The following is a 13,650-nucleotide window of genomic DNA, read 5'->3' as shown; positions in this document are numbered from 1 at the left end:
ACTTGCTGATATTTATGGCAATTGGTTTGTTTTTGAAAATGCAAAGAATGGAATATTGAAAAAGGAAATAAATGGAGAGGAAATCTATCTCAAAGGGCAAGATATAGAAGAAGAAGAAAAAATTAAAGGATTTATGGACTATGAAACCTTATCTGCAAAAATATTGATAACACTGCTGACAATAAAAGATAAACGGAACAAAGAAACAGAAAGAGGGCATCAAGATTACATGAGAGATCTTACAAGCAAGGAGTTGCTAAGAGAAGTCCATACAAAGCTGATCAAGAAGATGTTTAGAAGGTTAATATCACAAATGGCAGAAAACATGAGACTGTTTTGTCATTGGAAAGATACAGGTTGATAAATTGATTTGATTGATTTGATTTTACTTTATTTGTATGCCACCCTTTTCCCTGAGGGGACTCAGGGCGGCTCACAATTCAGGGGGAGGGAAGGACAAACAAGTTACAGACATGAAGACAATACATCGTTTAAAAAAAGCGCAACAGTCATACTATTCGAGTGGGGTTGAAGTCTTTAGCCCCAGGCCTGTCGGGACAGCCAGGTTTTAAGGGCTACGCGGAAGGTCTGGAGGGTGGTGAGGGTACGAATCTCCATGGGGAGTTCGTTCCAGAGGGTCGGAGCAGCCACCGAGAAGGCTCTCCTCCGGGTAGTTGCCAGCCGACATTGGCCGCCTGATGGAATTCGGAGGACGCCTAATCTATGGGATCTTATTGGCCTAGTGGAGGTAATTGGCAGTAGGCGGTCTCTCAAGTACCCAGATCCAATACCATGAAGGGCTTTGTAGGTGACAACTAGCACCTTGAAGCGCACCCGGAGATCAACAGGCAGCCAGTGCAGCTCGCGGAGGATAGGTGTTACGTGGGTGAAACGAGGTGCACCCACAATCGCTCGCGCGGCTGCATTCTGGACCAGCTGAAGTCGCCAAATACTCTTCAAGGGCAGCCCCATGTAGAGCACATTGCAGTATTCCAGCCTAGAGGTCACAAGGGCACAAGTGACTGTTGTGAGAGCCTCCCGGTTCAGGTAGGGACGCAACTGGTGCACCAGGCGAACCTGGGCAAATGCCCCCCTGGTCACAGCTGACAAATGATGTTCAAAAGTCAGCTGTGGGTCCAGGAGGACTCCCAAGTTGCGGACCCTATCTGAGGGGCATATTATTTGACCCCCCCAGCCTGAGAGATGGAACACTTGGCCAATTAGTGGGAGGGAAGCACAGCAGCTACTCGGTCTTATCTGGATTGAGTACAACCTTGTTAACCCCCATCCAGTCTCTAACAGCTTCAAGGCCCTGGCTCATCACATCCATCGCTTCATTGAGTTGGCACGGGGCGGACAGATACAACTGTGTATCGTCCGCATACTGGTGGTATTTTATCCCGTGTCGTCGAATGATCTTGCCCAGCGGTTTCATGTAGATATTAAAAAGAAGGGGGGACAGGACCGAACCCTGTGGCACCCCGTATGTTAGGGGCCTAGGGGTCGATCTCTGCCCTCTGACTAACACCGACTGCGACCTGTCCGAGAGGTAAGAGGCTAACCACCGTAAGACAGTGCCTCCCACCCCCACCTCCCGCAGTTCTCGCAGAAGGATACCATGGTCGATGGTATCGAAAGCTGCAGAGAGGTCAAGGAGCACCAGGATGGAGGCATGGCCTCCATCCCTGGCTCTCCAGAGATCATCGGTCAATGCGACCAAAGCGGTTTCTGTGCTGTAGCCAGGCCTGAAGCCTGACTGGAATGGATCAAGATAACTGGCTTCCTCCAAGGACCGCTGGAGCTGAAAGGCCACCACCTTCTCAACAACCTTCCCCACAAAGGGGAGGTTGGAGACTGGACGATAGTTGTTTAGAATGGCTGGATCCAAAGATGGTTTCTTCAGGAGGGGTCTCACAACCGCCGCCTTTAAAGTGGGGGGAAAGACCCCCTCCCGTAGGGAGGCGGCAACAACCGCCTGGATCCAGCCCCGTGTCACCTCCCTGCTGTTAACGACCAGCCAGGAGGGGCACGGGTCCAGCACGCATGTGGAGGCACCTACAGCTCTCATGGCCTTGTCCACGTCCTCAGGGGTAACAGCTTGAAAATCAACCCAGCGATGACCTACCAGATTATCCCTTAGTGCCTCAGCTGGTTCTGCAGGATTGGAGTCCAGGTCCGCCCGAAACCGAGCAACTTTATCTGCGAGGAATTGGACGTAATCCTCAGCCCTGCTCTGCAAAGGATCACCTGTATCCCTCCTATTTAGGAGGGAACGGGTTATCCTAAACAGGGCGGCTGGGCGCGACTCAGCGGAAGCAATCAGAGAGGCAATGTGAGTTCTTTTTGACGTCCTGATTGCCCGGATGTACTCTCTGATGCAGGATGTTAAAAGTGCTCAGTTCGATTTGGATTTACTGGCTCTCCATTGGTGCTCTAGGCGTCTCTTTCAGCGCTCCATCTCACGGAGTTCCTCAGTAAACCAAGGGGCCCTCCTGGATCCACTGCCTCGGAGCAGGCGTAGAGGCACAATCCGGTTAAGAGACTCCGTCGCTGCCGAGTTCCAAGCAGCAACCAGAGTCTCCGCCGGACTGCGGGCGAGAGTATCAGGAATAACCCCAAGTATAATTTAAAACTAGTTAAACCTAGTGAAATTTAGTGATAATAGATATAGTCAAATAAATAATTGATAATGTTACTATTGTATACAATGTGTAGTGTCATGATGAGTAAAAATTGGATATGAATATTGAATGGTACCCATGAAAGGAAGATTAGAAATCCCTTTGGATTATATATAAAGGTTAATAAAAAAGAACTAAGTTAGATACAGTTAAGTTTTGATTATTAGGGGGGAAATGTTATGATACAGGATATAGTCAAATAAAGGAGGGATAATGATGACAACCTATATATATGTATGGGTACAATATAAGGAAACTGGATGAAAATTGCAAACAGTTATCTGGAAAGGAGGATTAGAAAAGTTTGCTATTAAATATTATGGAAGTTTAGCTAGAATAGGACATAAGGATTCAGTATTAATGGAGGAATTCAGATAAATTCATATTTATCTATATCTTCCCCTATGCAGAGCTTCTGTTTAAAGCTCTGAAAACTTGAATGAAATTTCAGTCGTGTCATGATTCTTCATACCAGATGATCAGAACTAAATAGCAAATCTAACTTATAAATTTGATGTGGATTTGAAAATCTGAGATTAGTTAGATTGAAATGCTTCTCTCCCTCCCTCTCCCTCTCACACTCCCACCTCCACTCCCTTTCCCGCTCCCTTCCCCTCCCTCTCCCCGTTTGCCTGTTCCCTGCCTGACTAGCTGTCTGGTTTATCTTCAATTCAATAAGAATGAAAATTCTTAATTCAAAGATTGGGCCATTTGGTATGTAAAAAGCCTCAGTACTCCCCCCCCCAAATGACTTTTGTGCATGGAGAAAAAATTAAATGACCTTGAATTTGAAATTAGAAGGTTCAAATTTTTGGTTTTGAGCTCTTACAAAGCTACACCTCTTATAATTTGATAGGTTACTTCACTTGAACTAATTGACTTCAATTCACACCCTCAGCCAACCAGAAAAAATATGCAGTTCATTCCTGCTAGATAAACTAGACAAAAGTAGGATACGAACAGAAATCAAGCTGTTTGGAGTTAACCTGGGAACTTCAAGTAATTAAACAATGAGTCATCATAATAACATTTCATAAATTTTCCTTTGCTCTTGTATTCTACATTTGGTTGTTTAAACTCCACCCACATTCCAGAATATTTCATTTTCTGTTGCTATGTACAGAATCCTCATTTTCAAATGTTTGAGTCTGTCCTAACATCTCTCTTACACAGACACTCGTAATTCCCCTATAACGATCTCTGTTGCGATTCCTTTCTAAGAATAGGGTCAGTTTCTATCCTTGTTCTATGAAAATGAGTACCTGTCTGCAATTGTTGAGTGTGATATTGCTTAAGATTGTCCAAAATGCAGCTTCTGGACAGGCACCTCCTCAGGGCTTCAGATATGCCTCTTACGACGTGATCATCCCAAGGAAGCTGTCTCCCAAGTATGGGCAAGAAGAACCCCAGGATGTGAGCTACCTCCTGCCCATTGAAGGAAATCCCCATGTGGTATTCCTCAGGCAAAGAAGGAACTTCATCCCTAAGGTCTTTCCTGTCTTCACCTATAATACATCGGGAGATCTCCAAGTGGATCATCCTTTTATCAAGGATGATTGTTTCTACCATGGATTTATTCAGAGAAAGTCCCCTTCTCGAGTCACCCTCAGTACATGTTCAGGAGGCCTGAGAGGTCTCATACAAATGGAAAATAAGACCTATGAAATCGAACCAGTCCAGGAATCTTCTACCTTTCAACACGTGGTGTTTCGGTTAGAAGTAGAGGAAGAGGCTCTCCAAATGACTTGTGGAGTTGGAGAGGAAGAGCAGAGCCATCAAGAGGACATAATACTTGAAACAGAGAATGTTGCCACCAAGGGTATTTTTGGTAAGTCCTGGTGGCCACATACAAGATATGTCAAAGTGGCAATTGTGATTGATTATGAACTATATTTGAGGTTTCACAGAAATGAATCTTTTATTACGATGCAAGTTCTAGATATTGTCCACACTGCAAATTCATTCTATGATCCACTTTCTGTTCATCTGTCAATAACAGGCTTAGTGATCTGGTCACAAAACAACCCCATAAACATTACCTCTGCAGCAGGTAGCACACTTTCACAGTTTAATATTTGGAGAAGAGATCATCTGCTTAAAATTTTAAAAAATGATGTTGGTCACTTATTATCATATAAGTATTTTGGGGGAACAGTAGGACTTGCTTATGTTGGAACAATATGTAGCGGTCACTGGGCAAGTGCTATTGAATCCTATAGAACTTCCAGTTTGCTTTTAATTTCTGAAATATTTGCCCATGAACTGGGACATGTGCTTGGAATGGAACATGATGAACAATTTTGTTATTGTGAAAAGAGTAAATGCATTATGGCAGCCCATGCAGTAGAGACTGATAAATTTAGTAACTGCAGTTACAAGGATTATTTCCGCCGTAGAAACACTAGGTGTTTATTTGTCCCACCAGACACTAACACAAAATTTAAGTTTGAATCCTGTGGTAACAAAAGAGTGGAAAAGGGAGAGCAGTGTGACTGTGGGTCACAAGCACAATGCAAGTCAGATCTGTGCTGCCAAGCTAATTGTATGTTGCGCCCTGCGGCTGTTTGTGCCTTTGGACTGTGCTGTGCTAACTGCCAGTATCGTCAACGTGGAACTGTTTGCAGAGAGAATATTAGCAGTTGTGATCTCCCTGAATATTGCAATGGGACTTCAGAGCACTGCCCAGAAGATGTGCATGTGCAAGATGGTGCCGTGTGCAATGATGGCGTGTATTGTTATCATGGAAACTGCACGACTCATGATATGCAGTGCAAAATGATATTCGGTAGCGGAGCAATAGTCGCTTCTGAAGTTTGCTTCATAGAAGTGAATAATAAAGGTGATCGCTTTGGCAACTGCGGCCTTAAACATGGAAATTACAAGAAATGTGATACTGGGGATAGCCTGTGTGGCCGTATTCAGTGTAAAAATATACAAATGCCTTCCTTGGAGGACCACACTACAATAATTCATACTTCCACTGGAGATAATGAATGCTGGGGTACTGACTACCACACTGGGATGAAGGTAAATGATATTGGAGCAGTGAGAGATGGTACTCCTTGTGGCGATAATACGTTGTGCATTGAGGGTAGTTGTGTTAATGTGTCCATTCTGAAATATGACTGTAATGTCACAATGTGCCATAATCATGGAGTTTGTAACACTCTCAAACACTGTCACTGTGATGTTGGATGGGCCCCTCCAGACTGTAGAAATAGAGGCTGTGGAGGTAGCATAGACAGTGGGCCAGCTCCATTGATAGCACAGTGTAAAACTAATATGAAAATCTCGTCTGTAGCTGTAATACTCTTGGCTTTTTGTCACACAATTGTTTGTGCTGGTCTGGTTATCTAGTTCAAAGATAGACTAAGAATCCAATTTGGAAAATGTCAGGCAAGAGTCCATGCCACAAAATAAAAAAAAAATGAAGGAATACCAGTGTAGCTTATCCTTGCTAAGAATCCACAGTGCATTCAATATAAGCAAAGGCATTAATAGTCAATTTGAAAAACAAAGAGATTTCAAATTTCAATATTTTAAAGGTGTTTCTGAGACACATACCCTTTTGAAAAATCTGGCTTGTTTGAAGGGGAAGAAAACCTCCGATATATGCAAACTAAGTTCTGTAAGAATGAGTTCAGAAAATCTCTGATTTGTAATGAAAAATAACTTTCTGGGATAGCCTTCAAAATGAAGTGTCTGAACTGAAGATCCCTTAACTAGTAGCTGGCTATATCAATAGTACATTGGATTTTAAATAAAGATTAAGAAGCATTGTTGATTATAGATAATTTTGGCTGTCAACAGCAGCGCACACTGACCCTTCTCTAATTTTGCTCTGGCATGATTATTGATGAAATTATTATGGACATTTGGTATTTTGAAGCTACTCAGTGATAATTGGAGAAAGACATATCCAATGTTGTCCTCTGTGTTATTCATTTACAACTTTTCTCATCATTTCTACTATGTTTGATCTGTTCAAAATAAAATATTCTTTAGGTTTTCATCCCACTGGAAAAATTAACTATCAGTGTCATCAGTGTATCCAATTATCATTTCCTAACCCACCGCAAAACACAGACACATAGAGAAGGGGTGAGGAAGAGAAGGAGGGAGGGGAGAGAAAGAGAGGGAGAGGAAAGGTGGGAGAGAGAGAGAGAGAGAGAGAGATGGAGAGGGAGAGAGAGAGATATTTATATAAATGTATAAATAAACTCTCATAGAGCCAAGGTGGCGCAGTGGTTAAATGCAGCACTGCAGGCTACTGCTAGATCAGCAGGTCAGCGGTTCAAATCTCACCGGCTCAGGGTTGACTCAGCCTTCCATCCTTCCGAGGTGGGTAAAATGAGGACCCAGATTGTTGGGGGCAATATGCTGACTCTCTGTAAACCGCTTAGAGAGGCCTGAAAGGCCTATGAAGCGGTATATAAGTCTACTGCTATCATAGACTCACTTCCCTGCTCCTCCTCTGTAGAAGTGTTTCACCCAGAAGAGAGAATCAGTCAATTTTTAATGGTACCTCAACAAAGAAATGGAGCCATGTTGCTTCTTCCTTCCTCCTTCTTTTCTTTTTGGGACACCAACAGGACACTTTTCCCAGATAAGTTATTCCAAAAAATTTACCGCACAAATGAGGACAATCCCAGTGTGGCTGCCTCTGCCTTCTTCACCTTAATGGCAATTCTTCTCTTTTGCTTTCAAGGCTGTTTATGTTCAACAGAGATCTGGACAGGAGAAAGTCCACCAGTGAATCGGCTCAGAATGCAGCAGATATTCTTGCATAAAGATCTGTTTCTTCCTTGATCCATTACTATGTTACTCATCTTGTGGTTTTTCTTTTCAAAAAGCCACATGGTGACTCTCTGGTGATCCCGATCCCAATACTACTAGGTTTAATTGCCAGTCCTTAACTGCATTATGCTCTACTCACATGTTTTTAAATGGTGGAGAAACAGGTTGTCATATCCAAAACATGTCACACTAAGTAAATGAAATGAAAATAAGAGACCCAGAAGATGATTTCTTTCTGTTGAGCTGAGATGGCACAGTGGTTAGGATGCAGTACTGCAGGCTAGTTCAGCCAACTGCTACCTGCAATTTGCCGGTTCAAATCTCACCAGGCTCAAGGTTGACTCAGTCAGTCTTCCATCCTTCCGAGGTGGGTAAAATGAGGACCCAGATTGTTGGGGGCAATAGGCTGACTCTGTAAACTGCTCAGAGAGGGCTGTAAAATGAAATGGTATAGAAGTCTAAGTGCTGTTGCTATTGCTATTGTTTTAATGTTCACAGGTGTCAAACTCATGGCATCACATTGCCATCATGTGACGTATCGTGATGTTTCCCCCCCTTTGTGGAGCTGAGGTGGGCATGGCCTGCACATGACGCATCCAAACTGTGGGACACCAGTTTGACACCCCTGTTATAGCCTATGGCTGCCCTATCTAAACTGTTACTATATGGAATTTGGTAGTGTTACAATGTAACATTTCTACAGCTTCCAAGAGGGAAAAGATGTGTAGTGCTACTTTCCATTCCCATTTTACTCCTTATCTATTCTGGGGCATGACAGGAATGATCTCCACAAAGATTATTCGGATATATAGAAAGAGTAATACGTTTTTCTGCTAATTTTAAAAAAAAACCTGATGCCTGGAAGAAGCTCACTCATCTATCATGTTGGGGGAAGCAGGAGTGGATGATGCAAACTTGGCACTGGCGGTAAGCGTGTTCACATAGCTGGTTCCGGAACAACTATTCCTACTTATGAAGAGCTGGCGGGTGAATATGGAATTTAGTAGAAGCACTTTTACTTGCCAGTCTATTCTTCTGGTGAATGAACATTTGGGCAAGCGGGTGGGCGCATGGCTTAGGATTCGGTCCTAAACTTTGCAAGGGAATTCTTGAAAAATTGGTATTCAGAAAAGTCAGCCATCAACAGGCACATAGAAAAAAATATATTTTTACAGTCCCCAGTTCCACCAGGAACTGGGGACTATAACAGCAGATCTGCTGCATAATCTTGCTGTGCTCCTAATCACTGTAATAGAAAGGTGATCAAGGCTCTGGATCGGATTGCGTCGATATGCCCTCTGCTCACCCATTGATCCTCTCTGACCTCGGGGGTATACAGAGGAACCGAGATGGATGAAAGGGATTAAGAGATGTCTAGAGCACTGCTGGCAGAAGATAAGGGATGAATTTGACCGAACATGGGTAAGAGCTGCTACTGTGGCCTATCCTGTAACCATTTGTGTAGGAAGTGTAAATATTTCCCCACACTAATTGCATCTTCAGATAATTTATCAGCATCATTCTTTAAGGTGAGCAGATAATTTATCAGCACCACTCTTTAAGGTGAGCTCCTGGAGAAGGAGGAGATTGAGGTTCACCTGAAGGGGTGCACTGAGGATTTTCTGTTTCATTGTTAGCCAATTTGACTCCGGGTGCAATTCAAGGTTCTGGTTGTCACCTTTAAAGCCCTTCATGCTTGGGACCAGGTTGTCTGAGTGACCGTCTCTTGCTGATCACATCCAGCTGACCCATTAGAGTGTGGAGGAAAAGAATGTTGCGGGTCCCGTCCTTTAAGGATGTACATCTGGTGGGACCCAGAAAAAGAGCCTTCTCCATAGTGGCTCTCTCTGTCTGGAACATTATCCTTCCAGAAATTAGACTGGGCCTCCACTCAGAAACTCTTTTATAAGGCCCTGAAGACATGTTTCACGAGCGAATGTGGAGAACCTGGGATGGAGCCCTTTAAATGGCTGATTTAGTGTGTGTAGTGGCTGAGGTGTGTGTGTGTGTGTGTGTGTGTGTGTGTGTGTGTGTGTGTGTGTGGTGGCTGAGGGGGGTGGCTTTACTATTTTTTTATCATTTTTTTTTTAAACAGAACTTTTTTATTTTTCTTTAAAAAAAAACACAAATATGTCATCATTTGTCAATCATTAAGACATTGAAGTACAATTTTTTTTTGTTGTGTGTGCCCCTCCCTCCCTCCACCCCCCCACCCCCCTCCTCCTTCCCCCCCCGACTTCCCAGAACCCGTACACGGTATGGATTTTTAACTAACACAGTCTAAAATCTATTGAGAAAAAAGAAATAAAGAAATTAATGACATTCTAGATTGACCTTAGCTTCTTCTTACTGAACTGACTTTTAACAGTTTAAATCATTTCTGATCTTAAGCATAGGCTAACTGGAATTTCTTAGTCCCGTATTTATTTTGTATATAGTCAATCCATTTTTTCCAGTCTCGTTTATATATCTCATTTGAATGATCTTTGAGATATGCCGATATTTTAGCCATCTCGGCTAAGTTTGTTACTTTCAATGTCCATTCTTGGATTGTAGGCAAGTCTTCCTTCTTCCAATATTGCGCCACCAACAGTCTTGCTGCAGTTATCAGGTGCAGAATCAAATTGGTCTCTACCACTGTAAAGTCAGTACATATACCTAGTAAAAATAACTGAGGAATAAACTTTATCCTTCTTTTAAAAACATTTTGCATGACCCACCATATTTTTATCCAAAATGCCTTAACCTTTTGGCAGGTCCACCATATATGATAATATGTAGCATCGAGAGAACCACACCTCCAACATTTAGGCTGTACATTCGGATTCATAGAAGCCAACTTTTTAGGATCTAAATGCCATCTATAGAACATCTTGTAAAAATTTTCTCTCAGATTTTGAGCTTGTGTAAATTTCACATTTCTTACCCAGATTCTTTCCCATGTATCCAACATTATTGGTTCCTCAATATTTTGAGCCCATTTTATCATACAATCTTTAACTAATTCTGTTTCCGAATCCATCTGTATTAATACATTATATATCCTCTTTATATGCATTAAGCTTTGATCTCTTATTTGTTTAAACAGATTATCCTCAACTTGGATAAAACCAATTTTTTGATCTATTTTCCACCTAGCCTGTAATTGCCCATACTGGAACCATGTTTGAACTACCTTCTCCTCTTTTAATACCTCTAAAGATTTTAATTGTAATACCCCCCTTTCCGAGGTAAGAAGCTGTCTGAAAGTAGTTCTGTCCTGTTTTTGTGCTGTATTCATATTTTCAATTGCGTGTCTAGGAATTGCCCACATGGGTATCTTGTCATTTAATTTATATTGGTATTTCTTCCAAACCCGCAATAAAGCATTTCTTAAAATATGACTTTTAAAATTCTTATCCAATTTTTTGTTGAATAACAGGTAAGCATGCCAACCAAATACCAGATCGTGTCCCTCAATATTCAATATTCTATCATTGGTTAAATGAGTCCAATCACTAATTACAGATAATGCCACTGCATCATAATATAGTTTTAAATTAGGTAGTTTCAATCCTCCTCTCTCACGTACATCTTGCATTATTTTCATCTTTACCCTCGGCTTCTTTCCTGCCCACACAAATTTGTTGATACCCTTCTGCCATTCTAAAAGGTTCGCATCTTTTTTAAGTATAGGTAACATTTGGAAAAGAAATAAAAATTTTGGTAAAATGTTCATTTTCACTGCCGCTATCCTACCCAGCAAAGATAAGTGTAATTTCTCCCATTTTTTCATCTCTGTCTGTATGCTATGCCAAAGTGGTTCATAATTATGCTTATATAATTTCCCATTTGAAGTTAAAATGTTAACTCCAAGATATTTGACTTTTTTAACTACCTCACATCCTAGCATCACTCCTAATTCTTCCTTTTGTTTAATATTCATATTTATAGCTAATATTTTGGTTTTTCCTAAGTTTATTTTAAAACCCGACACTTGACCATATTGATTAATCGTATTCATTAAAACCATACTGGATTCCTGCGGTTGTTCCAATATTATGACCAAATCATCCGCAAAAGCGCGGACTCTATATTCTTGCTGCCTAATCTTGATCCCTTTTAAACCATCCAAGCCCCGTATTTTATTCAACAATACTTCCAAAGTTATAATAAACAATAATGGGGACAAAGGACAGCCCTGTCTTGTACCTTTTCCAATTTGAAAAGAGTCTGTTAAATTTCCATTGACTATAATTTGTGCTGTTTGCTGTTGGTATATTGCTTTAATTGACTGTAAAAAATTATCTCCTATCTGCATTTTTTGCAGTATCTTCAGCAGAAATTGCCAGTTAACTCGATCAAAGGCCTTCTCAGCATACAAAAATATAAACGCAGCAGGGATCTGGTTGTTCTTTCCCAAATATTCTAATGCATTAATAATTAATCTAACATTACTTTTCATCTGTCTCCCTTGTATAAAACCTGTTTGGTCCATATGTATCAATTGTTGAATGACCAACATTAACCTATTTGCTAATATTTTAGTAAAAATTTTATAATCTACATTCAGTAATGAAATAGGTCTATAATTTTTGGGTTGAGTAGTATCTTGATCTTCTTTGGGTATCAAAGATATAAACGCTGTCTTCCAAGATGGAGGGACTTTACCTTCCGTTTGAATCATATTAAATAATTCTCTAAGAGGTTCTACCATTTCTAACTGTAAGTTTTTATAGTAAACCGCTGTCAAGCCATCTGTACCTGGTGCTTTCCCTGACTTTAATTGCTTAATTACCTGCAGGATTTCCCCCGAGGTTATTGGTTGATTCAATTTTTGCCTGTGTTCTTCTCTAACTGAAGGTATTTTCTCTTTGTCTAAATATTTGTCTATGTCTAAACCATTAATTTTATCCCCTTTATACAGTTCTGTAAAAAATTCCCAGAAAGCCTTTTGAATCTCTTCCTGTTGAAACACCTCCTTCCCTCTGTAAATCAGTTTAGATATATTTTGAGTTTTCCTTTTTTTCCTAATCTGATAAGCTAACCATCTGCCAGGTTTGTTTGCATTACAAAAAGTATTGTGTTTTGCATATAATAAATTAGTAGCTACCTGGTCAGAGATCAACATGTCAAATTGAGATTTTAATATGTTAATAGCTTCCTTAACCTTTGTATCATCTGGGTTCATTGTTAACTCCAGCTCTTTTCTCTTAATTTCCTCTTCCAGTTCTGCTCGTTTTAACCCTTGCTTATTTCTATGTGTTTTATTTATATTCATCAAAACTCCTCTCATATACGCTTTGCTTGCGTCCCATACAAATTCCATAGATGTACCCTTATTCATATTCAAAACAAAATATTCAGATAGTAATTTTTTACAATCATTAATATACTTTTCATATCTAAATAAGTTTTCATTCAATCTCCAAGACCTTCTTGCCTGCACTACCCTTCCCAACTCCATCCAAACTGGGTTGTGGTCCGAAAGGACCCTAGCTGCAATCTTTGTTTTCTTGACCCTAGAAAGCAAATCATTAGTGGTTAGGATAAAATCAATCCTTGAAAGGGATTGATGCCTGTCCGAGAAGAAAGTGAAGTCATATTCCTCTGCATTTCTTTCTCGCCAAATATCTCTCAATTCAAAATCATCCATAATGTCAAAGAAAGATTTGGGTAACTTTGCTCGCGTCTTGGTATTTAGGCGGGAAATCTTCTTATCTCTCTTAGTATCTATCACTCCATTCCAGTCACCCAATAGTATACAGGAACTATAGTCCCACTGTACTAATTTAGCATGAAGATTTCTATAGAATCTATCTTGCTGTTGATTGGGAGCATAAATTCCCAAAAGTAATGTCTTTTTCCCTTCTAAGATTAAGTCTAAAGCAATATATCTTCCGAAGGGATCTGCTTCTATTAATTCAGCTTTCATATCTTTTCTTAAGTATACAACTATACCATTCTTCTTTTCCATAGCAGAAGCTGCAAAATGTTGACCAAGTTTTGAGTTGATCAAATATTTTTGATCAGTTGACTTGATATGAGTTTCTTGCAAACAAATTACATCGTTCTTAAACTGTTTGAGATAATGAAATATTTTCTTCCTCTTCTGTGGAGAATTCAGTCCGTTGACATTCCATGTTAAAATCTTAGTTGTCATCTTTGGTTGGTTGAAGCATTTTTAGAGCTT

At 40.7% G+C, this 13,650-nt stretch overlaps 1 protein-coding gene across 1 annotated transcript; it reads left to right on the top strand.

Moving 5' to 3' along the window:
• The first annotated feature begins 3,935 nt into the window (after positions 1 to 3,935).
• On the top strand, positions 3,936 to 6,038 carry LOC116505792 (disintegrin and metalloproteinase domain-containing protein 20-like). Its single transcript, XM_032213184.1, has one exon. It carries the CDS (start codon positions 3,936 to 3,938, stop codon positions 6,036 to 6,038), a length of 2,103 nt encoding a protein of 700 aa, XP_032069075.1.
• Positions 6,039 to 13,650: the final 7,612 nt, after the last annotated feature.

This window comes from Thamnophis elegans, chromosome 1 (genome assembly GCF_009769535.1).
Source record: "Thamnophis elegans isolate rThaEle1 chromosome 1, rThaEle1.pri, whole genome shotgun sequence".
NCBI classification, from domain to species: Eukaryota; Metazoa; Chordata; class Lepidosauria; order Squamata; family Colubridae; genus Thamnophis; species Thamnophis elegans.
The sequence above is the reverse complement of the archived record's forward strand: the minus strand, read 5'-3'. Positions and strand labels throughout refer to the sequence as shown.

Bases quoted from the DNA above. Each gene is read 5' to 3' on its own strand.
- LOC116505792 (XM_032213184.1), top strand. From the start codon at position 3,936: ATGAGTACCTGTCTGCAATTGTTGAGTGTGATATTGCTTAAGATTGTC.